Source organism: Solanum dulcamara, chromosome 4, assembly GCF_947179165.1.
Source record: "Solanum dulcamara chromosome 4, daSolDulc1.2, whole genome shotgun sequence".
NCBI lineage: Eukaryota > Viridiplantae > Streptophyta > Magnoliopsida > Solanales > Solanaceae > Solanum > Solanum dulcamara.
Window position 1 is genome coordinate 2,272,493 of NC_077240.1, and position 13,727 is coordinate 2,286,219.

Sequence of the window (13,727 nt, forward strand, 5' to 3'; positions counted from 1 at the left end):
GCACGTTAGCGGTCACTTTGAATGCTAGCACCTTCTCAAAGTGAAAATAAGAACCTGATATCCATTTTCTCTAATTTTAAGACTTAAATCTGTTAGGGTCTTTAAAATTAAGGTTTCTTGATTTTCCTTAAAAATTAAGTGGCGACTCTTTTTTCTAAAATTGATTTTTTCTCTAAAAATTTAACTTAATTTTAAATCTTCTTTTTCCGACATAACATCTACAATAGACAAAATTGTCATTTACTATTTTATTTAAATAATTGTTATTTTATTATTATGCAAATAGGTAGGACTTTGAAATTAACCAAAGTTATAACTATTAAATATTTAATCATTAAGGATATAAAATTTGTTCAATATTTAATGAATATTTTATTCAACCAATATTGTAAAATGTGTAGAAATTCCCTATTCATAATTTACTTGAAATAGATTTATTGTTAAGCTCCTATTATTAATAGGATAATATGTATCCTGTAATAAACTTAGCCCTAATAGAAATATATTTTGTTTAGTCCTAGTACAAAGTTACATTTATACCCGTTAATAAATTTTTAGATGGAGAAATTTTGACTTAAAAGGGCAAATACGTAATTTAACTTTTAGTGGATATTTTGGTCAACCAACATTATTATTCGTGCTTTTATAATAATATAGACATAGATAATTTATAAGAAATTTATAATAAATATGTGCATTATATATGTATATATATAAAATCTAGGATAAGGAATAGAAATAACAAGATCTTTTTAATTATTGATATGATTTTTGAATTTGAATTTGCATTTAAATAAAATTTGAGTTAGACTAAAGTTCTAACTTCTCAACCTCTCTTATATATACACCTACAATGATTTATAATATTAAGATTCCTTCTCTTTTTTTTTATTGATCATAAGGTTTGTTGATAAATTTTGTTTACTGTTTTCTTCATTTTCTTTTTAATTATTTTTATGTTTGAACATTTTCATTTTTCATTTTTAGAGACAATTTGATTTGCAACTATTCCTATTGATCTTAACATATTTTTTTTTAAAAAAAATAATCTATTTCGATAAATAATTTTGAAATTAACACAAATATATTGAACAAAATGGATGATGACTTGCAAAGTGCTATTTTCAGATTTTCATTTTATCAACTTTATTCTTATAATCTTAAAATTTTCATTCTTTCATATAAAATTTCTCCACATGTATTTAAATCTAAGGAAGTAATTGATATTATTGCTTTCAAAATTTTGAATTTGAATTGATTTGAAATGAAATGCTATATATATTTTCACGCTATATTCATAATAGCATGTTGGTGGTGCTTATATAATTTCTCAACTTTATCTTATTAATATTAAAAATAAACATATATTAATTATTTATATAAATTACTTTAAAAAATTTAAATATAAATCCTAATATTATTTGCTAACGTTAAATTATACGTATACTAAAAAACTTAAAATATATTTAAAAAAGGCTAAACAAATTCAAAAATTCATAAAATACAAGAAGAAACTTATAATAAATCAAAGGAGTAGACCCCTTTTTTATCTCTCAAATTTTTCTTTGCACTAAAAATAGTTCATTTTTATGCGTGGTATATATAAATTTGATTATAGCATTTTATTAATTGATCATTGAAATTCATTTTTTTGTGAATTTATATTTTATGAAATTATATTTGATTAAATGAATATCGTCTTATTTTTAACGAGAGAGGAGTGTACTAAAGAGGTTGCAACATGCTTTTCAAATTATATTTAGATTTTAGCTAAAAGTAGAGTTAATATTTTTAATCCTATGTTTTGGATTGATCTATGAATTTAAAATTTAATTAATTATCACAAATATCAATTCAACAAACATCATATATGCTATTAATCTTCACTACACTAGGAGAAGGAGAAGTTGTTAGAACGATGTTTGGTGTCATTGAAGAATATATCATCCTTGCACATAGATTAGGGTAACATTTTGTTAGCATTAAGTGTATATATAAAATCAAAAATATTATATATGATTATACATGCACTTCTGAAATAATAATAATTCGAATTAGTTATTTTAAATTTTAAAGTTATTATATTTTAAAATATCCGTGCAACACACGGGTACATATACTAATACTATATAATATGAAATAATGAATGTTTGGCTCTATTTAGTTAAACGAATAACAATCTCTTGTGTTTCTCTGCCATAAGTATATTTGTTTTGTTATGAAACTAGAACTTTTCTTATGAATTGAAAGTTAAAAGTAGTGTATTACTACAAGAACTCGCCAATCCTTAACCATCAGCTCATGAAAATATGATTCGCATAACTCGTCCAAAGTGAACATTTATACTAATTAATTTGTTTTCTCAACTATTTTTTTTTTCCCGATCACCTAGTGTGCTAGTTAAAACTCTGATGTTTCTTCCAAAATATTTGTATTTATCTCTTATGTTGAAATTGAAAACTCTTCTTCCTTCAATAATCTTTGTTGTCTTGCAATAAATGCCTCAACCGTTTTCCTGAATTCGTCACTGCTCATCCTATCTTCCGGAAATGAGGTTGTTGTCATCTTCCTTGTCGCGGTTTCTATATTTTTCAAGCATCCAACTGTAGCTGACCGGATCATTCTTTTTCTTGTTTTTTCCTCATTATGGGACGAATTTAAAGCGTTGTCTGAATGGCTGCGATGAATTCCCTTTTCTACTCGTCTTTCTGCCAGAGTGCTCTGTTTCTTGCTCTGTTCACAATTAGCCTCTTCAACCAAAATGCTCTGTTCACAATTAGCCACTTCAACCAAAATGCTCTGTTTCCTCTGTCTCTTGCTCTGTTTTTCGATCTTTTCATAATAAGCCTCTTTGTTCATCAAACACGCTTGCTTGTACTCATCGTACAAATCGAATTTAATGTTGTCCATGGAACCATCTTTAGCGGATGAATGTCCTGATTTAAAGAAGAGGATGATAACAATGGCGTTTACAAGGACGAAGACGAATCGAGGACTAATGAGGGTGACACCAAATCCCTTGAAATAATCCGTCCAGAGCTCGAAAGAGAGTGGTAATTGAATGGAAAATCTTGAGATTACGACGAAAAATAGGCAGAGTTCGATGAAACGGAACCACGTTGTCATTCTTTGACGCTTTTTGTACCTTAATATAGCATTTGCTTTCTCAATTTTGATGTTGTGGAAATTTAAGGATTCCATGTATTTTCACTCCAAGCACAAATGATTAAGGAAGAAAAGTTTCTGAAGAAGTGAACCCTCCTTTGTTATTTTTTTATGTTTGTTTTTAAAATTCTGGGGATTTTTGGGGCGACGTGGGAGTATATATATAGGCTATCCAAGTATATTTTTTTTCTTCTTCTTTCTCATTTTTTGTTAATTGTTGAAATAGATGCTTGTCGTTTTCACTTTAACTTTTCTTCTTTTGGCTACATTGAAAGAAATTTCTTAATATATTTTCTAAGCTACATGTGTTTTTTTTACTCTTTCACTAAGAGTTCACACCTTTTTACGAGGTAGTTTCCATTAGAGCAACTCCACTTCTTCAAGTTATATGACTATATTCATCACAATAATTTTTTTTCTGAGTGGATTTTTTCAAATGTCTTAAACTAAAATACGTAGAATATATCAAAAAGTTATTAAATTTTGGATATTTTTAATTTTATGATCTTAAATATATTATATAAAAGTTAAAATAAAAAATATTTTTTAAAATAAATTTTAAAAAAATAAGATAAATAAATTGAAATAAAGTAAATATTAAATTTTATTTTTTCCGCACCAAAAAAGAGACCGAGCTATTAGTTTAGACTCAACCGTTCCAATTGAGATACTATTATTTTTTTATGCTTTATAGATTGGGATACTGTATAGTATATGTCTATAATAATACCTATGTCAAGGAAATATTTTTTTTTATTATATCTTTAATTTATTTACGTTGAGTTAATGTCCTTAAAAATATAATTAGTAAATATATTTGAGACCCTATTAATTAATATAGGTAAAATGATAAATTTATTATATTAATTATTTTTTTTAATAAATATGTCAAGTTAAAATTTGACAACTAAATTCCGAAGTATATTTTCAAGTGTACATATAATATTGGAAGCCTCACCTATCTTCCTTACAAACTAAGAAATTGTCATATTGTCATTTGCCGCATCCCGGTTTTCCTACACTTTTATTTCCTTATAAACGTTTCACAGGAAAAACATAGTATCTATCTTTTGATTATGGTGGGCTCATAATGGTCGGATCAATTTTACTTTTTTTTAGCCTTTTTAGGTCTTGATTAATTTAAATTTATGGCAGATAATTTCACTTGAGATGTCTTAATTTATGTGTATATTTTCTTTTTTTATCAGTTCATGGAAAATATTTATATCATATTATTCGAGGTTTATTATAAATTATGCAGTACTTTATCAGTCTCAAAAAAAATCTCATCTTTTTATAATTAGAATTAATTAACTTTCAATTTCTCTTTTTAATTATAATAAAATAATTTATAGTGATGTAAATGTCTATAGTTTGGTTAAAACTAATTTCAAAAGTAGTTCTTTTCCTCTTAATTTTTGTGTCTAGTAAAAAGTGTCACTAGAGGAACAAATTAGAAAACAATAATATGAACATTTTAGTTCAAATAAAAAAATGTTTCTGGTATAATATTTGAGACCGTGATTGAGACATTAAAGGGGCCAACATTTTTCGTTATAAAGCAAAAGGAAGCAAAAGAAACCACTTCTTTTTTATTTTATTTTTTCTCATAAAAGAAACCACACAATTTCCACTTTTAATAATTCATTACTACATGGCCAAAATTAGGGATGGGCATGATACGGTATTAAAAAGTTTGGTTCGGTAATTTCGATTTACGTTTTTAAAAATATTATATCATTATCATATCAAGTTAATTCGGTATGGTTCGGTATTTTAAAGTTTGATTTCGATATTTTACCATACTATAAATCAGTTATCACAGTTTGGCCAACTTCAGGTCTTCAACTTATATATACTCATATAATAAATAATTATGATTTTGACTTTTTAAGAAACATCTCAATTATATTATACTAATACCTTATACATATAAAAAAATATTCAAAATAAAGTTCAAACAATTATGTTTGTTAAACAATCACCTAAAAAGAACATTTAAATAAAGATAGAGTAATCAAAATTTCAACATTTAAATAATTAGTTACTATTTTATATATTTGCTAGTATTATATAGTTACATATATATGAATTTTATGTAACTATATACTTTGGTATGGTATTTACTATTTCGATATTTTTTTATAAATATCAAATACCAAACTTGTTAAAAATACAAACCAAATACCGTAAAATTCAAACTACAGTGTGAAAAATTTCAGTTTTGAAATGATATTTGGTATCTACCATACCATCTAGCGAAATGGAATTGGCGTGTACCAATTTAGGTCTGCCTTTCATAACAAAAAAAAAAACAGAATGAAGGATGAATTTCTCAATTTGGCTGGAGGCCACCCCTAACCAAAATCATTGAGCTTGGGCCTCATATTTTCTCCTTTTGATTTATTTGCGACTTGATTTGATTTAGTAATGGTTTCTTCAATAGTAAAAAAAATAAAAAAAAAATCATGGCGATTAAATATATTACAACTTTTATTTATGCCACTTTCGAAACAGTTAATGAAATAGCTATGTACTCATATAATTGTCATTTATGCAACTTTGATTTGGATAGATATAAATGGCCAAAAAATAGCATTTAATTGAGTCAAAAAAAGCAAAATGGATCATATATTCGTCCATTTCCCCCATCTTTATTTTTCGTTGTAAAGATATTATAATTAAAATCACGGGACTTCGAATTGAAACCCAATTCAGTATTCTCTTTAGCATGATCCAATTCTTTGTTCAGCCCACTAGATTTGTGCCCAGCCAGAAAAATGAAAAAAAACAACTCTCTTACATCATGAAAATGAGAGATCTACTTCCTCAAAACAAATAGAAACATGAGAGGGAAAAGACATCAAATGCACCTTAAAACTTGTCTTAAAAAGTCGATTACACATTTTAACTAATCGGACGATTTATTAAAAATGAATTTAATACCATTCTAGTAGCTGACATGCCAAAAAAATATTAGAAACTGGTCTTTTTCCTCCACCCCTTTGGTTATTCATCTTTAGCCCTTTTCCTCATCTTCTTCTTCACGTTATTTTGTCATTTTTTCCCCAATGTTACTATTTAAGTATTCCATGCCCACCTATTAGTATGGTCTTATAACCATAATAATAACTTGTTTAATACTTACTACTAAGTTCGAAAAATTACCTTTTTGAATGCGCCAAAATATATTCTCCCCCCTCCGCCCCCCCCCCCCTCCCAAAAAAAATAATATAAAAATAAATAATAAGATAGTGCACCTTATTCATAAAATAGATAAAAGAATCCCCAGCTTCCTGATTGATAGGCATGAAATGTCTTCTATAGTGTATAAATTATAGAAGACCTTGTATACAATTTTTTTTTATTTAAAAAAACTAGTCTTTGACATTGCAAAAGAGTGAAAGACAAAAAAAAGAAGAAGAAATTGTTATAAAATAAAATATTAAAACTAAAGAAAGAAATGAAGAGGACAAATGGCAATGGAAGAAAGAGGCAGAGGAGTAATGTGTTTATTCAGTGTGTTTAATTACACAAAATTGATAGACTATTTATAGCCGAACTCAGACACAGAAGGACAGGATTTACATCAACCAATTAAGTGGGTGTGGGTCCCATAAATAAAGTGAAACATTCATTACCTTTTTTTCATAATACTCCCTCTTGGATGTTCATGTGAAATGTGTCTCATTAAAATCTTTACAAGAAATAATATACACAGATATCCAGAACACCCATTGATATTGTGCCTCGTTAAAACTTTACTAGAAAAAAGCCTGGTAAAGGAAAAAGAGTACACACATCTGGTAATACGCATTGAGTGCTGCCTCATTAAAAACGTTAACAGGAAAATCCAGTGGGATAAAATCTTGGTTAAGGGAAAAAGAGTATAACACGTATTTTACTCCCCCTGATGAAAACTTCATTTGATATTTTGGAGACGACGCATTCCAATCTTATATATACAGAATAAGTCAACCACATCTCAATATCAAGGCTCAATGTCTTTCACATGCTATAATCTCACACAAGGGTCCTCTCAAAGAACTTACAAACAATCAACTTTGTGTCAGAACGTGACACCCGATCCAAGTATGTATCAGAACATGACACCCGATTCAAATACGTGTCAGAACGTGACACCCGATTCAAGAATATGTCAAAACGTGATACCAAATCCCAAGATATCACAATCACAAGAACATACAATGTTTACAACATTTATACCACCAAGAACAGGTTCATCAATATAACATGCCATCAAGTGATCATTTCACACATAATCTAGCACGTTTTCTTATTCATATACACACATGCATATCATGAAGCAATTTAACAAGTATATGAATCACATACATAAAACTAGACCATCATCTATCTCAAATTCAAGCTTTCAAAACCTTACAATGCAATAGCCTTCCCTGTTCGAGTTCTTTCTCCTCGTTCTTGGTCTAGAAACATTAAATACATATCAAGAATCAATATAATGGCCTAACTATCAAAAAATATAACATAATTTCATTCTCTAGGCCAAACCCATGATCCTAATCTTACTCTAGGGCTATTTTCCACCTTAGATTTTTAGTCCACCCCCCAATGATTATCACGCATACTTCTAGTTCCTAAGAATCAAAGTATGAATCTAGGGAGTAAAAGCGTAACCTTAAGCGTGAAAATCCGCGGAAGATCAATTAAAATCACCCTAGGTCGCCTCTTGGGGTTTTAGAAACTAAACTTATAGAAAAAGACTATTTTTGATCTTTTTCACGACTTAAGTCACGACTGTCTCGCCACAGCAGGATAGATCCCGTTCTGGCGGGATAGGCAAAAATAGAGAGCTTGGAGTTTGTGCTCCAATCTTTCCTTTCACAACACCCCCCTTCAAGGACGTATCTAAATATACTCTACATGCAAACTTTGATAGCCAGAGTTTTACTCGCCTGAATGAGATTCTGCGAACTGTAAAATGCTCCGTATCGCCTTAGCTATCAGTTTTTCTAATTAATTTATAAATTTGATCTCCCATCATTCACATGATCACCCTAGATTTCACCTGACTCAAAATTCATCCAAATCTGGCTTAGGCTCAATTTTTTCGAAGTTACTACCCGAAGTTTTCTTGACTAAAATCCTTCCCCAATAGCCTATCCCTAACGATGGGAGCAGTTCATTATAGTGATTTCGTTATCTATTTCAAATCAGTAAAACGCATCTGGCATTTGACTTTCTATTTTCTGTAAGTGGATGATCTTCTGGACCTCTTATCACATGTGTGTTTACGTGGACCAAAATAAGATAGTGATGAAATTTTTCACGCAATTTCTCTTTCTCTTTTGGGTTTTTTTTCTCTCCCCCTAATTGTGGGAAAATTACTTCATCAAACCGACAATCTGCAAATCGAGCAGTAAATAACTCTCATGTCAACGGTTCAAGCTAGCCAATTATGGAGGGTGGGTCAAACCCAACATATATGCCCAATCTTCCTTGAGGGACCATCTTTGCACATTATGGTGGTGCTATAGGCACATATACCGCACAATCAAAAATTCATATATGGGGTATATTTGGCTCATAGCTAAATACTAATTATGATAGAGAGTATATTATAATTTATTGGTCTGAGACGTCAAGTGCTGCTGCATGTAAGATAGCATGACCTCAAACAATAATCGGCAATTTTATTTTCATAAGTAGTGATCTTGCTATCAATTGTAGGCGATTAATAAATGACTCTGCAAGGCCATTTTGACTATTAACATAAATAACATGATGTTCAATTTTTATCCCAATTGATAAGCAATAATTATCAAAAGTTTGGAATATAAATTCTGCAACATTACCAAGGCAAATAGCTTTAATTGGATAATCTAGAAATTGCGCCCTTAATCTTATTATTTATGTTAATAACTTCGCAAACTTCAGGTTGCGAGATGATAAGAGGCACGCACATGAGACTATCTTGATGATGCATTTATTAGGACCATAAAATAACTAAACAATCCTCTAGGTGGATGAGCAAATCCACATATATCCCATATATACTCTCTAAAAAGACAAGAAATTCGATTCCAACCTTCAAAGTTGATGGTCTGACAATTAATTTGCCTTGATAACAAGCAGCACATGAAAAATCATCATTTGTAAGAATCTTCAAGTACTTTAACGGACGTTCAATTGAATTTTCAAGAATTTGTCTCATCATTTTTGATCCAAGATGACATATTCGATCATGCTATAATACAAATGTATTTAAATCAGTAAACTTCTAATTTACGATTAAATGAGCTTCAATTGCATTAATTTCTCCATAATAAAAGACCACAGACCGTGGTGAGCACCACAGGTCATGAAGCCCTCTGTGGTGAGCCCTCCCCAAAGCCCTCAGGATTTTTCCCAAGGCAGGGTCCATGGATGACCACCACTGACCGTGGTGTGATCAGTGATGGCCACTTCTGCAGGCCTCTTGCAGGACCTGCACCATGGCCACCTTTCACGAGTTGTAATGCATTTCACGGACCGCCAAGGTGTCCATGAAGAAACTTCAAAGACTATCTTGCAAGTCCTTTTTTTGAATTTCTCTAAGTCCCTTATCACGGGACCCCACCAAAGGATCTCCGTGAGGTCTCTTTTGGTAGATTTTAAAGGGGCATTCTAGTATTTCCCTAAGTTTTAAATCAAAATGGTATCATTTTGAGGGCTGAATCCTTTTATCTAAAGTCCCTAAATTCTTCCAAGACCTCATTCTCTACACTTAGACTCAAAACACAAATTCCTCTCTTCCCAAAGAACCTCAAGACAAGGCTAGGGTTTCAAAATTTAGGCATTCAAATCTCCTCTCTTCTTCAAGTTTCTTTGGGTCTTATTTCCCTCAAGGTATATGAGTTTTCATCCATGGATCCTTCCACCCATGGAGCCCAAATGTTTTCTCAAAATAGTTTTTTAATTTTAAATGATGAAATCTTATGGACTTTTACATGATGACTTTAAATGCATAGATACTGATATATTTGAAGTTTCCTTGCATATATTGATGAAGGTATAATGCTTATGCTATATTGATATTTAAACATTTCTATGGGATTTGACCTAGCACCAAATGTAGCATGTAGATGGGAACTCGACCGAAGGGGTTCTTAAATAAAATGTCATGTTGCATTAACTATGTGCCACCATAGGATTCCATGTTCAAGGAAAATCAAGGGACAACTGATGGAGATCAATGCAATTCTACACTACGAGGTATATGTGCGCTTCTATAAAACACTATCCAGTATCGCCCACTGCTATTCCAGGTGCTATGGTACGTTTCTTTTCCCTTTTTTAGTTCTAAAATTATATTCGCTTCTTTAGATTTTGGGGCCTGTTGTATAAATTTTACTGTTGTAGGCTTTGAGAAGATAATAATATTATTGAATCCCATCATTCTGCAGGCTCATGATAATGTGGAAGATGCTATGTCTTCACCTTCAAATTAAGCAACTTAAAACATCCTAAACCACGTGACTCACTGCACAAAGGTTCATTTGCTAGAACACACACACATATCTCTAGGATCAGCAGTTGTAATTCCCCTAGCCTTAAGGGCACAGCTTTTGTCTTTGTGCATCATTTCCATTGTCATCCTTTGCCAATCTAAAATTGCCTGAATCGAATCACTTTCTGGCCATATCGGAAGAACAATGTAGACCGTAAATCTCTCCCCTGCTTGTGATTCTTAGCACTAATGTATGCATCGTGCACACTTTGATCAATGACACTACTTTTTCCAGTAACAAGACCTTCTTCTTTGGGTTTTACAGGGAAGTTAATAAACAGCACCACCATCAATGAATCAAAATATTTGAACATTTCAGGTTTCTCTGTAACTTCCGCTGGACGAATAATAAATTTATCCCAATTTGCTTCCGCACAGCTCATTCGTTGAATAGATAAATCTATTCTCAATTTGCTTCCTCTACCTTTGCTCAAAATTATACAATAGCCTACAATGAATGTAATGCCAAAGCAAATCTAAATTAATTGGTCAAGCTTCTTAATTTGATAAAACAAAATAACTATCTAATTATCTAAATAAAAGACTAGTTAAATATTAACTACAACTTACTAATTTAAAGGAAATAAATATGTATTTAAGTTAAACACTATTTTTTTGAGATGATTTTAAGTTAAACGCTATATAAATATAGAAATACAAAATTCTTTTTGAAAAATAACAAAATACTTAAGAACTAATATAAAATATTTTTTGTATTTTTCAAAGACAATAATTTCAAATTGTTTGAAATTGAAGAAACTTGATAATTAAATCATGTTGTGAAGGACCGAAATTAGGTGTCAAAAAAAAACTCCCATCAAATTAGAATCGAGTGGATTTTCGACAAGATCTCGTGAACTGATTCATGATAGGGTCGATCTCTGGTGCAACTCTATCAACACAGAAGAATGCTCTAAGTCTCCTCCATCATCCTTACTCGAGTCTTGACTCTATCGTACATATCTTTAATCGACCTAGTGTATGCTACAAGTACATCTTTAGTCTCCAAGCACCTCCATAGAACCTCCTTAAGGACTTTGTTGTAAGCCTTTTCTAGATCGATAAACATCATGTGTAAGTCCTTCTTTCTTTTTCTATATTGTTTCATCAATCTCCTCACGAGATGAATGCCTTATGCAGTCGAGCATCCTGGCATAAAACCGAACCGATTTACAAAAATTGTCCTGCTCACTCTCATCTCTACCACCCTCTCTCAAACTTTTATAGGGTGACTTAACAGTTTGATATCCTAAAGTTATTGTAATTTTGAATGTCACTCTTGTTCTTGCAATAGATACCGAATTATCGAATACCACTGGAATTTCGGCTTACCCAATCACTCCACCCATTAAGCATACTACAAATAACAACCTTTAACTAGTACATTTTTTTATATTATGCATCTTAAACATCTAATTTAATATTATTTATAAAGGCACATATTTTTTAAATAATAATTTTTCATAATTAACTTTTATTTTAGAAATAAAAAAATGACCGAAATATTTTTGAATTATGTGAAATTAGATAAAAATCTCCCTATTAATAGTGTGATCTAAAAATACTTATGTTATCCTAATTTGGTCCAAAAATACTCTTTTATCCCTAATATAGTTATTTCCCCAATTTTTTTTAACCGTTTTCAAGAAGATATTGGATGTGTACTACTCTGGCGCTAAATATATATATATACATTCTTAGCTTCAAATTTCAATAGATCTTCCTTTCACTTTTCAAAATTTGAAACAATGTTTTATTTTTTCAAAATGGAACGATTCCGAATGTGGGAGATTGAATGTGCACGTTTGGAGAAACGGATTTCCATCTTAGAGAAACTAGGAAAAGAAAGACAAGAGATTTGGGGTGACTGCAAGAATATATTCATCCGAAATTCAAGAGACGATGTGAATTACTCAACTACAAAGGAGTTCCTTCTCAGTAAACTTTCTGAAATAAAACGAAAGAGGAATCGTGCAATTTTAGTGTACATTCAATTGGGTAGGCGAAATGTTCCTGAAGCAGATATACAGCTGAACTATGTGTTGCTTGATCCACCGAGGTAAGTTTCAAGAAACAGAGTGAACTTGATACTTCAGTTACTTGAATTATACTAATACTTTTTGTAGGTTGGATTTCAGGTACATCAATAATTGGTTCATCAAAGCTTTGCATCTTGATTGTATATACAAGGTATGCAATCAGGCGATTAAGTTTTCTCTAAATTGAAAATCTTGAATATGAAGTTTTCTTGAATGTTGTATCAGGGTGTAAAGATGATATTTCCTATGACATTTCCTTCACTAAGGGAAAAGCCTCAGATGAAGATGACATTTTATACCATCATGTCTGCAAAGGCCAAGGCTAAGGATTCAGACAAGCATATAAGGATTCGGGTCGAATTTGACACGTCTGGCAGTACCTCTGGTGACGAAGAAACAAGTGAGTTTTCTAAGGAGAATTCGGGTAACAACAAGGATGGTAATAGAAGATGATTTTCTTTGAATTGAATAGCAGATTAATGAGAAAAATGTAGCGCAAGTTGGTTATGCCTCCATCTGCAATCTTGGACAAAAAGACTGATAATGCCCATTTGGGTGTTGTGCTCTTGTGTTGAATATGATGACTTGGCCTTTCTGATTGTATATTTTCTTGCTCGATAATAAAGCCATGTTGCTGTAGTTCATTTCCTTTAGTCTCAGATCAAGAGTAGTATATCAATTCTTTCCCCTCTTTATGCGAAAGGGATGATCAAGCATATTGAACTACTTCTCATTAAGGAAATAAAAATAGAGCCTCGAAATACGATTTGATGTTCTGGAGTTGATGACGGATTGTGCACTTCACACTGGTGATTTAACGATTTAAGAAGGAAACTAACTTTGAAAACATCTCTATGATTCACAATTTGGGATGAAACTGTGCGCTACTGTTTGCCGAATATCTGTATTGATCAAAGAAAACACTAAGGCTGGTTCATGCAGGATGGAACACTCATGGAGCTTTTGAATTGTTGAATGGGAATATTGAG

The 13,727-nt window shown here is 31.0% G+C and overlaps 2 protein-coding genes across 3 annotated transcripts; one reads left to right on the top strand and one right to left on the bottom strand.

Annotated features, from left to right (window-relative positions):
* Window positions 1-2,111: 2,111 nt before the first annotated feature.
* LOC129884477 (uncharacterized) lies at window positions 2,112-3,284 on the bottom strand. Its single transcript, XM_055958771.1, has one exon. It carries the CDS (start codon window positions 3,199-3,201, stop codon window positions 2,443-2,445), a length of 759 nt encoding a protein of 252 aa, XP_055814746.1. The 5' UTR covers window positions 3,202-3,284; the 3' UTR covers window positions 2,112-2,442.
* Window positions 3,285-12,384: 9,100 nt separating this feature from the next.
* LOC129884478 (uncharacterized) lies at window positions 12,385-13,382 on the top strand. Of its 2 annotated transcripts, none has more exons than XM_055958773.1 (3): window positions 12,385-12,758; window positions 12,838-12,889; window positions 12,964-13,382. In XM_055958773.1, the coding sequence occupies exons 1-3, from the start codon at window positions 12,448-12,450 to the stop codon at window positions 13,189-13,191; spliced, it is 591 nt and encodes a 196-aa protein (XP_055814748.1). In that variant the 5' UTR covers window positions 12,385-12,447; the 3' UTR covers window positions 13,192-13,382. The 2 variants fall into 2 exon arrangements, with proteins under 2 accessions (XP_055814748.1, XP_055814747.1); XM_055958772.1 differs by having other exon boundaries at window positions 12,386-12,758; window positions 12,826-12,889.
* The last annotated feature ends 345 nt before the right edge of the window (window positions 13,383-13,727 follow it).

Bases quoted from the DNA above. Each gene is read 5' to 3' on its own strand.
- LOC129884478 (XM_055958772.1), top strand. From the start codon at position 12,448: ATGTTTTATTTTTTCAAAATGGAACGATTCCGAATGTGGGAGATTGAA. The intron at 12,759-12,825 runs GTAAGTTTCAAG...TACTTTTTGTAG, and splicing joins GTGTTGCTTGATCCACCGAG to GTTGGATTTCAGGTACATCA. The intron at 12,890-12,963 runs GTATGCAATCAG...ATGTTGTATCAG, and splicing joins ATCTTGATTGTATATACAAG to GGTGTAAAGATGATATTTCC.
- LOC129884477 (XM_055958771.1), bottom strand. From the start codon at position 3,201: ATGGAATCCTTAAATTTCCACAACATCAAAATTGAGAAAGCAAATGCT.